General features: G+C 40.8%; 1 protein-coding gene across 3 annotated transcripts in view; it reads left to right on the top strand.

The window, feature by feature from the left end:
* Positions 1-14,464, top strand: part of LOC141049367 (sodium channel protein type 2 subunit alpha-like) — a 262,445-nt gene that overhangs the window by 154,680 nt on the left and 93,301 nt on the right. For all 3 annotated transcript variants that reach the window (XM_073545763.1, XM_073545762.1, XM_073545761.1), the window contains 4 exons: positions 202-343; positions 4,566-4,772; positions 6,350-6,652; positions 7,792-8,133. In XM_073545763.1, the coding sequence (XP_073401864.1) occupies positions 202-343; positions 4,566-4,772; positions 6,350-6,652; positions 7,792-8,133 (994 nt within the window). The remainder of the gene's footprint in view (positions 1-201; positions 344-4,565; positions 4,773-6,349; positions 6,653-7,791; positions 8,134-14,464) is intronic.

Below are 14,464 nucleotides of genomic sequence, written 5' to 3'. Positions count from 1 at the left end.
TCTGATGATTTTTTTAATGCAAATTATGATATGAATAATTAAAATACCCAAAAAAACTAAATGAAAACAAATACATTTAACATAAAAAGCTGATTTAAAGAATAGGATATTCCCTTTAATCCAAATAATTGTGCTAGTTTTAGGAATTATGACACAGTACCTGCCACTAACTTGTAAATAATCTATATTTCAATATTTCAGCCAATGTCCAAAAGGGTTTGTGTGTATAAAAACTGGAAGGAACCCAAACTACGGCTATACAAGCTTTGATACCTTCAGCTGGGCCTTCCTTTCTCTGTTTCGACTGATGACACAGGACTTCTGGGAGAACCTTTATCAACTGGTGAGCAACGATGTGGAGACACAATATTGTTACTAAAGTGATCAAAATTCTGCTTGTATTGTAAATCTGCATTCAGTGAACTCCTGAGTTCCCCCTCGTGGTGGCTCAAGACCCCTAAGTTATGCTATGCACCACTTTTTTGGCATATTTAGATTAATAAATGAAGTAATTTTTTTAACCCCTTAGCGACAGAGCCAGTTTGCAGCTTAATGACCAGGCCAATTTTTACAATTCTGACCACTGTCCCTTTATGAGGTTATAACTCTGGAACGCTTTAATGGATCCCGCTGATTCTAAGATTGTTTTTTCGGGACATATTGTACTTCATGTTAGTGGTAAAATTTCTTCGATAAGTCTTGTGTTTATTTATGAAAAAAACGGAAATATGGCGAAAATGTAGAAAATTTTGCAATTTTAAAACTTTAAATTTTTATGCCCTTAAATCAGAGAGATGTGTCACACAAATTTCTTAAAAAATAACATTTCCCACATGTCTACTTTACATCAGCACAATTTTGGAAGCAAAATTTTTTTTTGTTAGGAAGTTATAAGGGTTAAAAGTTGACCAGCAATTTCTCATTTTTACAACAAAATTTACAAAACCATTTTTTTAGGGACCACATCATATTTAAAGTCATTTTGAGGGGTGTACATGACAGAAAATACCCAAAAGTGGCACCATTCTAAACACTAGACCCCTCAAGGTGCTCAAAACCACATTCAAGAAGTTTATTAACCCTTTAAGTGCTTCACAGGAACTAAAGCAATGCGGAAGGAAAAAATTAACATTTAACTTTTTTTTGCAAAAAATTTACTTCAGAACCAATTTTTTTTATTTTCACAAGTGTTAAAAGAGAAAATCAACCACAAAATTTGTTGTACAATTTCTCCTGAATACGCCGATACCCCATATGTGGGGGTAAACCACTTTTTCAGCACACGGCAGAGCTCGCAAGGGATGGAGCGCCGTTTGACTTTTTCAACGCAGAATTGGCTGGAATTGAGATCGGATGCCATGTTGCGTTCGGAGAGCCCTTAATGTGCCTAAACAGTGGAAACCTCCAACAAGTGACCCTATTTTGGAAACTAGACCCATTAAGGAACTTATCTAGATGTGTGGTGAGCACTTTGAACCTTCAAGTGCTTCACAGAAGTTTATAACGTAGAGCCATGAAAATAAAAAATCCATTTTTTTTCCACAAAAATGATCTTTCCGCCCCCAAATTTTTATTTTTACAAGGGTAACAGGAGAAATCATACCTGCACAGTTGTTATGCGATTTGTCCTGAGTACGCCGATACCCCATATGTGGGGGGGAACCACTGTTTGGGCGCATGGGAGAGCTCGGAAGGGAAGGAGTGCCATTTTGGAGTGCAGACTTTGATGGAATGGTCTGCGGGCATCATGTTGCGCTTGCAGAGCCCCTGATGGGCCTAAACAGTGGAAACCCCCCACAAGTGACCCCTAACCCTAACCCTAGCCCAACCCTAACCCTAGCCCAACCCTAACCCTAACCCTAATGGAAAACTGAAAAAAAAATTATTTTCTTTATTTCATTATATTTGCCTATATAAGGGAGTGATAAACGGGGGGGTTATGTACTATTTTTTTTATTTTGATCACTATGATCGTTTATCATAGTGATCAAAATAATGAATGGAATCTGCCAGCCGGAGCCGGCAGATTCCCGGCGGGCGCACTGCGCATGCGCCCGCCATTTTCAAGATGGCGGCGCCCATCGGAGGATGCCGGCAGGACGTGGGACCACCGGGAGGGGACGGAGGGCCATGGAGAGGTACCGGGGGGGATCGGGGACCCTATTTCTCTCTCCTCTGATGTGCGATCACATCAGATGAGAGAGAAATTAAATGTAAAATCGCGGCTTTTTTTTGCGGTCGCCGTTATAGGGTTATTTTAATAACGGCGATCGCAAAAGTGGGGGTCTGTAAAAACCGACCGATTCATGTTCTCTGGGGTCTCGGCTACCCCTGGCAGCCGAGACCCCGGTCAAAATCCGACACTGGGGGGGCGCTATTCACTTAAATCATAGCGCCGTGAATTAACGGCGCTGTGGTTTTAGTACCCTTAACTACCGCCGTTAAAAGGCGTATCGGCGGTCGTTAAGGGGTTAAAGGGAATCTGTCACCCTATTTTTTGCCTATCAGCTGCGGCCACCGCCATCAGGGGCTTATCTACAACATTCTGTAATGCTGTAGATTATCCCCCGATGTACCCTGAAAGAGAAGAAAAAGGAGTTAGATTATACTCACCCAGGGCCGGTTCGGGTCTGGAGGGAGTCGTGGTCCGGTCCGGCGCCACCCATCTTGCAGCAATGACTTCCTCTTCATTCCTGCCCGTCACGGCTCTGGTGCTCTGCCCTGTTGAGGGCAGAACAGATTACTGCAGTGCGCAGGCGCTGGAAGATGGAAGGCGCCGGATCGGACCATGACTCCATCCAGACCCGAACTGGACCCGGAACGCCCCTGGGTGAGTATAATCTAACTCATTTTTCTTATCTTTCAGGGAATATCGGGGGCTTATCTACAGCACTACAGAATGCTGTAGATAAGTCCCTGATGGTGGTGCCAGCAGCTGATAGGCAAAAAATAGAGTGATAGATTCCCTTTAACCTTTAGGGTTAGAAAACATTTAATACCTTTTTAACGGAATGGTTGATAAATATATGATCATTTCATCACTAGACCAGGAGACCAGAGTCCTCCGTTCCTCTTCACAGTGTGTATGTATGACCACCGTTTTATTAAAATTCCTCCTCATTATGGTTATGAAGTGAGTGGAATGGGGAAATCGGGACCTGAGTTCAAGTTATCAGTTGGAGCCCAAGTGTTTGGGACCCAACAATCAGAGACACAGTGCTATATAATATGATGACTGCAATACATTAAGAGAATAACAATGTTGATGGGAGGAGTGCTTCTTTAAAAACATTAATGAACTAAAAAAAATGTAGCCCAAAGTAAATTTTCAAGAAAATTAACCCCTTTCCAACGTTGGGTGTAAATTTACGCTGATGTCAGAGTCCCTCCCTTTGATGTGGGCTCCGGCGGTGAGCCCACATCTTTCCTGGGACATGTCTGCTGTTTTGAACAGCTGACATGTGCCCAGAATAGCTGCAAGTGGAATCATGATCCACCTGCAGCTATTAACCTGTTAAATGCCTTTGTCAAATGCTGACAGCGGCATTTAACTCACGCTTCTGGCCATCGGGCTGGAAATCCGCTCACAAGTGACCCCCATCACATGATTGCGGGTCACTGGTGGGTTGGCATGACAACTAGAGGTGGTCGGTGCTCATAGAAATTGAATAATTCTACATCATTGCCTGTATGTAGCAGAGCCGATTGGGTTATGGCAGCTTCTAGTCTCCCATGGAGACTATTGAAGGATGTCAAAAGTGAAAAAAAATGTTTTTAAAAATATAAATAAAAAAATTATAAAAGTTCAAATCACCCCCCTTTCGCCCCATTCAAAATAAAACAAAAAACATACATACACACATTAGGTATCGCCGCATTCAGAATCACCCGATATATCAATAGAAAAAGGATTAACCTGATCGTTAAGCGGAGTAGTGAGAGAAAAGTCAAAACGCCAGAATTACGTTTTTTTTGTTGCCACGACATTGCATTAAAATGCAATAACGGGCGATCAAAAGATAGTATCTGCACCAAAATGATATAATTAAAAACATCAGCTCGGTGCGCAAAAAATCATCCCTCACTCAACCCAAGATCACGAAAAATGGAGACGCTACGGGTATCAGAAAATCGCACAATTTTTTTTTAACAAAGTTTGGATTATTTTCACCGCTTAGATAAACAAGAACCGAGACATGTTTGGTGTCTATGAACTCGTAATGACCTGGAGAATCATAATGGCAGGTCAATTTTAGCATTTAGAGAACCTAGTAAAAAAAGCCAAACAAAAAACAAGTGTGGGATTGCACTTTTTTTTGCAGTTTCACCGCACGTGGAATTTTTTTTCCCGTTTTCTAGTACACGGCATGGTAAAACCAATGGCATTGTTCAAAAATACAATGCATCCCACAAAGACAAGCCCTCACACGGTCATATTGACAGAAAAATAAAACCTTATGGCTCTGAGAAGAAGGGGAGCAAAAAACGAAAACGCAAAACCAAAAATACCTTCGGTCATGAAGGAGTTAATAACCGTTTCTGTATTGGTTTTTTTTTTCCTTTAGACCCTACGAGCTGCTGGGAAAACCTACATGATCTTCTTCGTATTGGTGATCTTTTTGGGCTCCTTCTATCTAGTTAACTTGATCTTGGCCGTTGTTGCCATGGCTTATGAAGAGCAGAACCAGGCAACTCTAGAAGAAGCCGAACAGAAGGAAGCCAAATTTCAGCTTATGATGGAACAGCTGAGAAAGCATCAAGAAGACCTACAGGTGATATATTAAGCATCAAGATTCCATGAGTTTGAAATAGACATTTTACATCAGTTTGGTAGTGCTTGCATTTTGCGTTTAAGGGTTTCCAAAAAAATAAGTTATCATCTATTCATAGAGGATAAATTGGGGATTGCCGGGGATCCTACCGATGAGAACTCCCAGAAATCCCAAGATCATGGCTCTGGTAGTTGAAGAATGGGACTCTGCTGCTTTGTCTTGAATGGAGCAAAGGCTCACATGCTCGACCTCCACTACACTCATTATCTATGGGACTGCTGAATACAATGCTAAGCTATTTCTGACTTTTGGGGAGTTACTCGTTAAAAGAGTTATATAGCCTACAAGAACAAATGTATTAAATAGTTTAGTTTAAAAATTCCAGCGAAGTAGTGACCATAATAATCGGATATTGGGAGAAGGAAAAGGGTTGGTAGGGTGATAATCCTAATAATAACCATTCAGTATACACTGAATTATAATAAGATAATTATAGATAGTAATTTTAACGAGATAAGACAAATTCATATAAATGAAAGTGCATATGCATAATTTATACATATTTTCTCACACCAAGAAAACAAGGGATGGATTTCCCTGTTTCTGGCAATCTGTGGGAGTATTGTGGTTGGACTCTCAGCAGTAAAGAATTTATCAACTATCCAGAGGACTTCTTCTTACCAGAATACCTCTTTCATGGGAAATACTTAAAAAATAGACGAGAAATAAACTTCTTAATTAGGACTTCATATTAGTTTTGGGGGAATAGTAAGTACATGCTGTGACCAGAGTGAGGGGAAAATGCAAAGGGACTAAAGAAAATCCAAAAAGTTTTTCTGATCTTGGAAAGTGATGAAGTTGAGCAGTGGAAACCTTCAACTATCTTAAGGCTACTTTCACACATCAGGTTTTTTCCGACAGGCATGATCCGGCTATTTTTAGAAAAACCGGAACGGCAAAATCTGCCGCCGGAACCGTTTTTTCTCATTGACTTGTATTAGCGCCATATCGCGCAGCATGGCCTTCCATTTCTTTCCATTTTTGCCGGATCCGGCTAAAATTTTGATTCCGGCATCTGGAAAAAACATCTCTATTAACCTTTTTTGTCTGCGGCGAAAAACCGGACAGCGCCGGATCCAGCGCTTCCGGTTTTTTGCTACAATGTAAGTCTATGGGCGCCGGAGTGCGACGCATCTGGAAAAAGACTGATCCGGCCACCGGATCTGTTTTTTTAAGTCTGAGCATGCTCAGATCCAGTTGGCCAGTCCCCAGGAAACAGATATAGTGAGGCCCTCATCCATTACCAGCCAGCTAGATGGATCCAGCGGAAAAACGGAATATCGCTCCATTCATCCTAAGGTTTCTACTATTTCTTCCAATTAATGATGAAGAGGAATACATTGTCTTGCTTATAAATCTTGTCACTTATAAAACCTTATCTTAAAGTTCATTATCATAGTTGGCTTCATTGACTAAGAAGAAAACATTGATTTTATTATAAGTATTAGTTATTCTTCTATCTATCACATTTATAAACTAATAACAGTATCCCCATGTACCTTCATGTTCTTCTTTAGACAGCGGCATTAACAGCTCAAGAGATAGCGCTTGGCTCCAGAGAGTTTAGTGGAGGAACCGGCTATGGCGGACTCTCAGAAAGTTCATCTGAAGCTTCAAAGTTAAGTTCGAAAAGTACTAAATTAAGTTCAAAAAGTGCTAAGGAAAGGAGAAACAGAAGAAAGAAGCGGCATCAAAAAGAGAAAGGGGACGGAGACGAAAAGGGCGACGACGAAAAGTTTCACAAATCCACATCAGAAAGCAACCTAAAAAAGTTCCTCTATGATGGAATTAGATTGACGAAGACATCATCGCCTCACGAGGTACTTTCATTACATATATGAATATTTTCATATCAACTTTTTTCTATACTATATAAACGACTGGACATGAATAGTCAGGTTGCATAGAATATATTTTACAGGAATCTAATTTTTTGCAGTATTTTGGTATGATTTACTTATCTACAGTGGCCAAGTACTAGATGGGATTTGTCATATAAATGTGCATTAGGATACATAGTGACCTTCATAATTATGTGACCCTTCATTACTTTCTTGGTCGGCATTGAGTCCACCATCTTCAGCCAATGCAAGCCTATTAATCACACAAAATAGGTGATAATTACAGGGGGGTACAACTTTTGGGATCCCCTAACAGTCTATAGAGCTTGGTATCAGTGTATAACTAGGGCAATGGTTTTCATGAATGACTACCACCTTATTCACTTCCAGGTCACTGGCAGGCAACCTTCAATCCCATAGAAGTGAATAGAGTGGTGGCCAAACATGCACAATGCTATGTTTGGGACCCTCTTTCTCTTGATCGGTGGTAGCCCCATATTTCAGTATGGCACATGTTTGTCATCACTTCATTTTTATAGGTCTGCCAGAGGTAACAGTCAATACCATATGTGAACAGAATGCTGTCAAGCAAGTTTATCACTAAACTTTGGAACCCTCTTTCTCTGGATAGATGGAGAGGCCAAATTTTAGGAGCGTGCATATTCAACCCCCACTCTTTTCCCATTGGACGGACAGAGATAGACATCAATCACCAGGAAGTGGTTTCAAGCATACGTAAAGCTAAATTTGTAACCCTCTTTCTCTGTATTGGCAGGTGCCCAAAGTCCAGTAGTGTGCAGGGTCAACCACCAGTCTGTTCAGTTCTGTGGGACTGATTACTCCATCAGTCCTCATTAGAGTAAATGAAGTAGTGGTCCAGCTTGTGCACTATTGGACTTTAGGATCCCCTGTTCTCAGGAACAATGTGAGTCCCAACTGATGGGCCACGAGTGATAACACATTTAACACCAATCCGATATCTATATTTCTGTCTGATTGATGTGGTTTTGAAAGATTTCCATTGACTGTTGTTGAGAAGTATATGCTACAGGTTTTGGGTATTGGTCTACCTATGGTGTATAACTGCACTTTTAATGTTTCCTCTTATTATTTCCAAGTCTCTGTTGGATATCCGCAATGATGTCACACCAAGGCGCAACAGTAAGACAAGCATGTTCAGCATGTTCCTAGGCCGTGGGAAGGATGTGGCATCAGAAAATGACTTTGCAGACGATGAACACAGCACATTCGAAGACAATGAGAGTAGACGAGGATCCTTGTTTGTACCACACAGACAAAGACGGGGAAGTAACTTAAGTCAAGCCAGCAAAGCATCAAGAACCCTGCCAGTGCTCCCAGTGAATGGCAAGATGCACAGCACCGTGGACTGCAACGGAGTGGTCTCTCTGTTCGGTGGTCCATCTGCCCCAACATCGCCTGCTGGACTACTACTGCCAGAGGTGATAATAGATAAACCAGCTTCTGATGACAATGTAAGGAAGTTTCAAATAGTTAAGGCATGGTAGCCTTTGTAGGGTGCTTCCATCAGGAACAAATAATTTGGTTGGTCAAGCTTTGAATGTGACTGCTTTTTGCAAGGCCTATAATGTACTAACTGCATAATTTATCAATACGTCGTCCTTATTATACATTAGTCCTACAGTACATTCACATATCACGCGAGTGTGCATCTAAAGTATAGTGAAGTACTTAGAGGGGAACATTGGCACATCTCCTCTGCCTGGTTACATGTAGGCGTAGCTTGATGATCATTTGTTTAATTATATTAAAAATGTACTTCTTCCTTTCATGTATTACCTTAAAGGGTTTGTCTGGTCTAAACATATTAATGATACATCCTTAGGATAGGCCATCAACATTAGATCAAGGTGGAGTCTGACACCCTGCACCCCCACTGATCAACTGTTGTAAGCTCAGGAGGATGTCAGATGTAAGCACGTCGAATGGAGATTCTTTGCCCAGCTCCATTCAATGTGTAGTGGCCACTGCAGAGAATTGCAGACTGGCTCCTATTCTCTTGCAAGATAGCTGTTCTGTAGTACCTGGTTGCGGCTGCTACACTTTCAGTAGAGCTGCAAAGTGCAGTTCCATTTCATGTGTTTACATCATGCTGCCGCCTGCGCTTATAACAACTGGTACCAGGTGTCATACCCCTTCAATCTGAAATTCATTAATATATTTAGACTGGACAACCCTTCCATTGTTCTACTTAAATAGGTTTTCTAGAACTGTAATATTTATGATCCATTCTTGGCAAAAGCAAATTCCAACCCCCGGCTTTCTCATCAATCAGCTCAATGAGCTGCAGTACCAGGGACCGCCACAGCCAAAAGTATGTGATGTGCCTGGGTAAACAATTAGGGCACCTTTATATAGGCCAATTAATGGGAGAGCAAGGAGTTGGTTCCTCATGAATAATATTTTTATAGGCCCCAGTTCATCAGACAGCTTGCTTCAGTATTCAGGTGAAATGCTGTTTGAAAAGTTACCCCAAAAAAGTTGACTTGGAATTTTTACTCAATTATTGGCTATATCTGCCTTTTTTTTTTTTTTAAAGTGGGTGAGCTTAGCCTGGTGGGGTGTGGCTGTGTGCGGTGGACAAATTTACCATTATTTACTCCACAAAGGTGGTGTAAATTATGATAAAAAATATACTCCAGTCCTTGCCCAGATTACATTTCTCGAGGTGGTGTATGGCAACCAAAGATCCGTCATCAAATTCAATAAGAGATGCACTCTTCATCAAGAATGGTGAAAAAAAGCCAGTCCTAAAGAATCAGGGACATAGACTTTAATATGTTAAAACAACATAACCAACTTGGACATTAAACTGATAATGGTGGGTCAGAACTCTGAGAGCCACCTATATGGGGAATAGAGGTCACTGGTGACGTGGAGAGGATTGATATTCCGCTGTTTCTATTACTTTTATAAAAGTGAATGTCATGCACGTGCACAGCCACTTTTTGATATCTTCATTGTTGGGTAGCATTGTAGGTTAGGGGACTAACTTTCCATATAAAAGTGGGTCCCCAAGATGGAATCTGCATCTATCAGACATTGATCCTGTTGATATGCCAGATGGCAATAAAACCTTTTTAAAGATAAACCAACCAGTAATATAAGAGTCACAGAACCCCCTACTGACTTTCCACAACAAAAATATTCCATTTCTTCTTAGCTGATACCAAGATGTAATGATACAGTCCTAGACAATATTACACAATCTACTGTACGCTTCATCAATATGGCATCACAGAAAACATCAGACTCAGGACATCATTGACTCTAGACACAATTTTTTTTTTTTTTTTACCAATAGACCAAATGTGTTGCGTCTTGGTGAATCTTGCCCAGATCTCTAATGGAAATTCCTGACTACAGCACTGAGGGAAAAAATAGTCCCACATGCAACACTATTTTTCCAGTCATAAATGAGCAGAACCCTACCAGTTATGGCACAGAAAATAAGTGACATCAAATATTTATACATTGTAGATCTCAAATTTCTTTGCTAAAAAATGAACGTTCTGAAGATTGCTTGACCGTAAAGTAGGAAATAATTCGTTGCTATCACAACTGACATCTGCACGTGTCCATAGCCAGAAACAAGAAATTCAGTAGATTTTGTGGCTGTGAGCTCTCTGGTAAGGATATAGACACATCTAAATGATATCAGGAAGGACAAACATAGATTAGAGTGACTACATTTATTTTTCAGCTAGTATTTACTTACCATAGATTGTAACCTATATATACAAAAACTATGCAACGGCACTCTGCAATTAATAACTAAATTAATTCCACTATTGCTGCACACATAAAACCATAAGGTGCTTAGATTTGATCTAAAGTGTTTGAGCTCATTCACTGACGACGAGCTGACTTCTTTAAGATTGGACTATGATTCCACAGACTCATTTTGCCTCGGGCTCTAATGGACTGGTTAAGAACGGGATCCAGCTATACTTTGTTGTAATTAAAAACATTATGAGAAAGGTGGATGGATTTTAGAAGGCATAGCCTTGTAGGTGGCCACAAGTATGAAAAAATGGGTGGATAACAGGGTACATAGCCTTGTAGGTGGCCACACATATGAGAAAGATAGGTGGATAATAGGGTGCATAGCCTTGTAGGTGGCCACACATATGAAAAAAAATGAGTGGATCATAGGGTGCGTAGCCTTGTAAGTGGCCACAAGTATGAGAAAGAGGGGTGGATAATAGGGTGCATAGCCTTGTAGGTGGCCACACATATGAGAGATGGGTGGATATTAGAGTGCATAGCTTTGTAGGTGGCCACACATATGAGAGATGGGTCGATATTAGAGTGCATAGCTTTGTAGGTGGCCACACATATGAGAAAGACGGGTGGATAATAGGGTGCATAGCCTTGTAGGTGGCCACACATATGAGAAAGACGGGTGGATATTAGAGTGCATAGCCTTGTAGGTGGCCACACATATGAGAAAGATGGGTGAATAATAGGGTGCATAGCCTTGTAGGAGGCCACATATATGATAAAAATGGGTGGATAATAGGGTGCATAGTCTTGTAGGTGGCCACACAATCTAATGCACAATGCAGAAAAAACAGACAGTGACCAGCACAACCTACAAGTGCATGTCTTCTGTAGATGCCACACAGACATACATATATATACAGTGTGTATATATCAACACTATAAATCAGCACTCTGCAATTAATACTGTAGACAAATGAGCTGCACGATAGCTGTGCATGTACATAAATAATGTGAGGCACTTAGTTATTAGTCTTCATCAAAATTGTGTAAACCCATCAAGCAGGGGCAAAGTGACCTCTCTTCGGTGCATAGCCTTGGTGGTGATCACACAAAGCAAAGCACAAAACAGAAAATTGAGACATTAACTAGCACAATCTACAGAACTAAATTAATCAATTAATTAATTAAATGCTTATCAACATCACTCTGTAAATAATGAACTCATGGATTACACGATAGCTGCACCAGTAAAAACTGTGAAGGCGTTAGTTTATCGTTTTGATCAAAATTGTGAAAACACATCCACAAGCACAAGTGATCTAGTTTGGATGGGGCCCCGATTCTTCAGTCTCACATCTCCAAGTTCTTAGGCCTCAAACTTTCTTGGAGAAGACCGTGATCCAACTATACTTTAACTAAAAAGAAAACTTATCTCTGACATCTCCCATTGCAACGTTTATCACAACATCTGTTTCGGTCTAAAAGACCTCTCAATGAGTTTTTAAGATTGCGCTTGCAGACGTACCGTATTCCATTATGGGTCCTGCCTTCAGCATTATATATGAGGCAATTCTGTCAGGTGAAGTAAAACTGAAAATCATGGAGGACTAATCAGGGGCAAGTCCAAAAAGGCATTTGTTTACAATTTAGGTTCTTCAACAGTGAGTTGATTGCAAAGATGCTGGATCCTGTTATCGGAGAGAAAACCTGTTGAGAGTCTTTGCTTTGTTGTTACACTGATGGTGGTCATGTAAGAAATGATCTGTCCTAATGAAACATGGATGAGTCGGGTTCTCTAGAGGGAGAGATATTTTTTTCAGAAGCTAAATACTCTGGTTAATATAGAGAAAGACCTTATAGGACATATGAAAGGGGTTGTCTAACACAGAAAATTCCTATAAAAAAAACTAATTCAACTCAGGACAAAACAAGTTATGGAATTTAAAGAGGACATTTACAGTACTTACATTAATTTTGAGAAATTTGGGGAAAACAACTACGGTCAGGTGCAATTTTTCCTAACAGTTTTTGGATTTCTCAGGTCTTTAGCATGGGCTAAACAGCAGCTAAATTAAGGTCATAAGATGGGACATGGTAGGATTAGATATTTTTCTATATCCTTGTAATCTATATATATAAAGCTGAGTGTATGTATGTGTGTGTTTATGTATCAAGCCACGCTTACTCCACATAGTCCCGCTCACTCTGTATATCCACACTCACTCCACACGCAAAGCCCCATTCACATGGCCACGTTATTAGCACACATGAGCGGAGACACATTCACCTCGAAAGCCACCCTGCAAAACTCACCGGCTGCGATGTCCAAGCCACTGTGAGCTCCAATCAGGGCCGCCACCTTCAGAGTATCAGTGCGAGTCAGGAACAGGCCACATCTAGCTCTGTCGTGTCTAGAATGGATTTGCTCCTGTGAGGCATGACATCAAGAGAAAGAGAGGAGCCTCAAGGATCACACCGCTGTGCTCATAACAGGAAGTTGCTGTGCACGTGTGAGGGGAAGTGAGGAGTGAGGTGAAAATGAGAGGAGTGAGGGGAAAATAGTGGAGTGAGGGGAAAATGAGAGGTATGAGGTGAAATTGAGAGGTGTGATGTGAAAATGAAGAGGTGTGAGGGGAAAATGAAAGTAGTGAGGGGAAAATAGTGGAATGATCAGAAAATGATAGGTGTGAGGTGAAAATGAGAGGTGTGAGGGGGGGAAATGAGAGGTGTGAGGGGGAAAAATGAGAGGAGTGAGGGGGAAATGAAACATGTGAGGGGGAGGGGGTAATGAGAGGCATGATGGGAAAATGAGAGAAGTGAGGTGCTGCTTCAGTATGAGGCTGTGTATAGAGGAGAGTGAGGCATTGCAGGTGAAGGCTGAGATTAAGGCCACATTCACACTTTCAGTATTTGGTCAGTATTTTACCTCAGTATTTATAAGACCAAACCACGAGTGGGAGAAAAATACAGAAGTGGTGACGTGTTTCTAATATATTTTTCCTCTGATTGTTTTACTCCAAGTTTTAGCTTACAAATACTGAGGTAAAAATAGTGACAAAATAACGTGTGAACTAGGTCTAAAGGAGAAAAGTGTGGTGCTGCAGAAGAAGTAGGCTGTGTATATGATACGCTTTATTGCAATTAGTGCAATTTTTCTTGGGTTAAAGTGTTTCCAATTGTATATGGAAGAGGAGCGTGAGGTGCAGGAGGAGGCTGTGTTGAAAAAAGGAGTATGAGGTGCAGGAGGAATAAGGACCCTAAACTGCTGCCGTTAAAAGTCGTATCAGCAGTTGTTAAGGGGTTAATATTGTGTTAAAAAAATTTGCTTCAACAAAATATTGCCGGTTGTATTCCGTGTACCAGTGCGGGAGCGTTGCTATGTTCAACAGCGACAATTTAAGCACAATATAATCATTATAATGTGTTATAACTAACAACAGTTAGTTTCTATGCCTGGGCAACGCCGAGCTCTTCAGCTAGTATTACTTATATTTTTGAAGGTGGAGAACAAGCTTCCTGCCATTTTGAGCACCCCAACACCAAGGTGCACGGCCCTTCATTCCTTGCTGCCCTCAGCTCAAGAAAATTTTGATTTTTAGTTGAAGATATAAGGAATCCTACTTGGAAAAGTAGCTGACAACTGTGCTAGCTGACAACCAATAACATTTAACTGGAAATGATCAGTAATTTCTTGCTGCCCACAAGCAGCATAAAATAGCATCATGATGTTTTATTGTAAAATCCTGAAGTGTGTAAGAGAAAACACAATTGAGAAAAGAATTGGTCACATAAGAAGTGTACGTTGGGTGGATCACCTCCAGCTTCTCTCCTCCTTGCTAAGCTTGATTGACAGGTCTCTCCCTATAATGATAGATCTGTCAATCAAACTGTACGAGGTCAAAGAGGAATTGCTTAGCAGCTATTTTTCCTTCCCCCATGCCCAGACTCTTCCCCCTGGGCCTGGTTATTTCTCAATCTGAATTACGCTAAATATTTGAGGTTAGAGCACTGACTAGGGCAGCATCA

The sequence above is a fragment of the Dendrobates tinctorius genome, unplaced genomic scaffold (assembly GCF_039654945.1).
Source record: "Dendrobates tinctorius isolate UK_male_01 unplaced genomic scaffold, ASM3965494v1 ptg000143l, whole genome shotgun sequence".
Classification (NCBI taxonomy): Eukaryota; Metazoa; Chordata; class Amphibia; order Anura; family Dendrobatidae; genus Dendrobates; species Dendrobates tinctorius.
The sequence above is the reverse complement of the archived record's forward strand: the minus strand, read 5'-3'. Positions and strand labels throughout refer to the sequence as shown.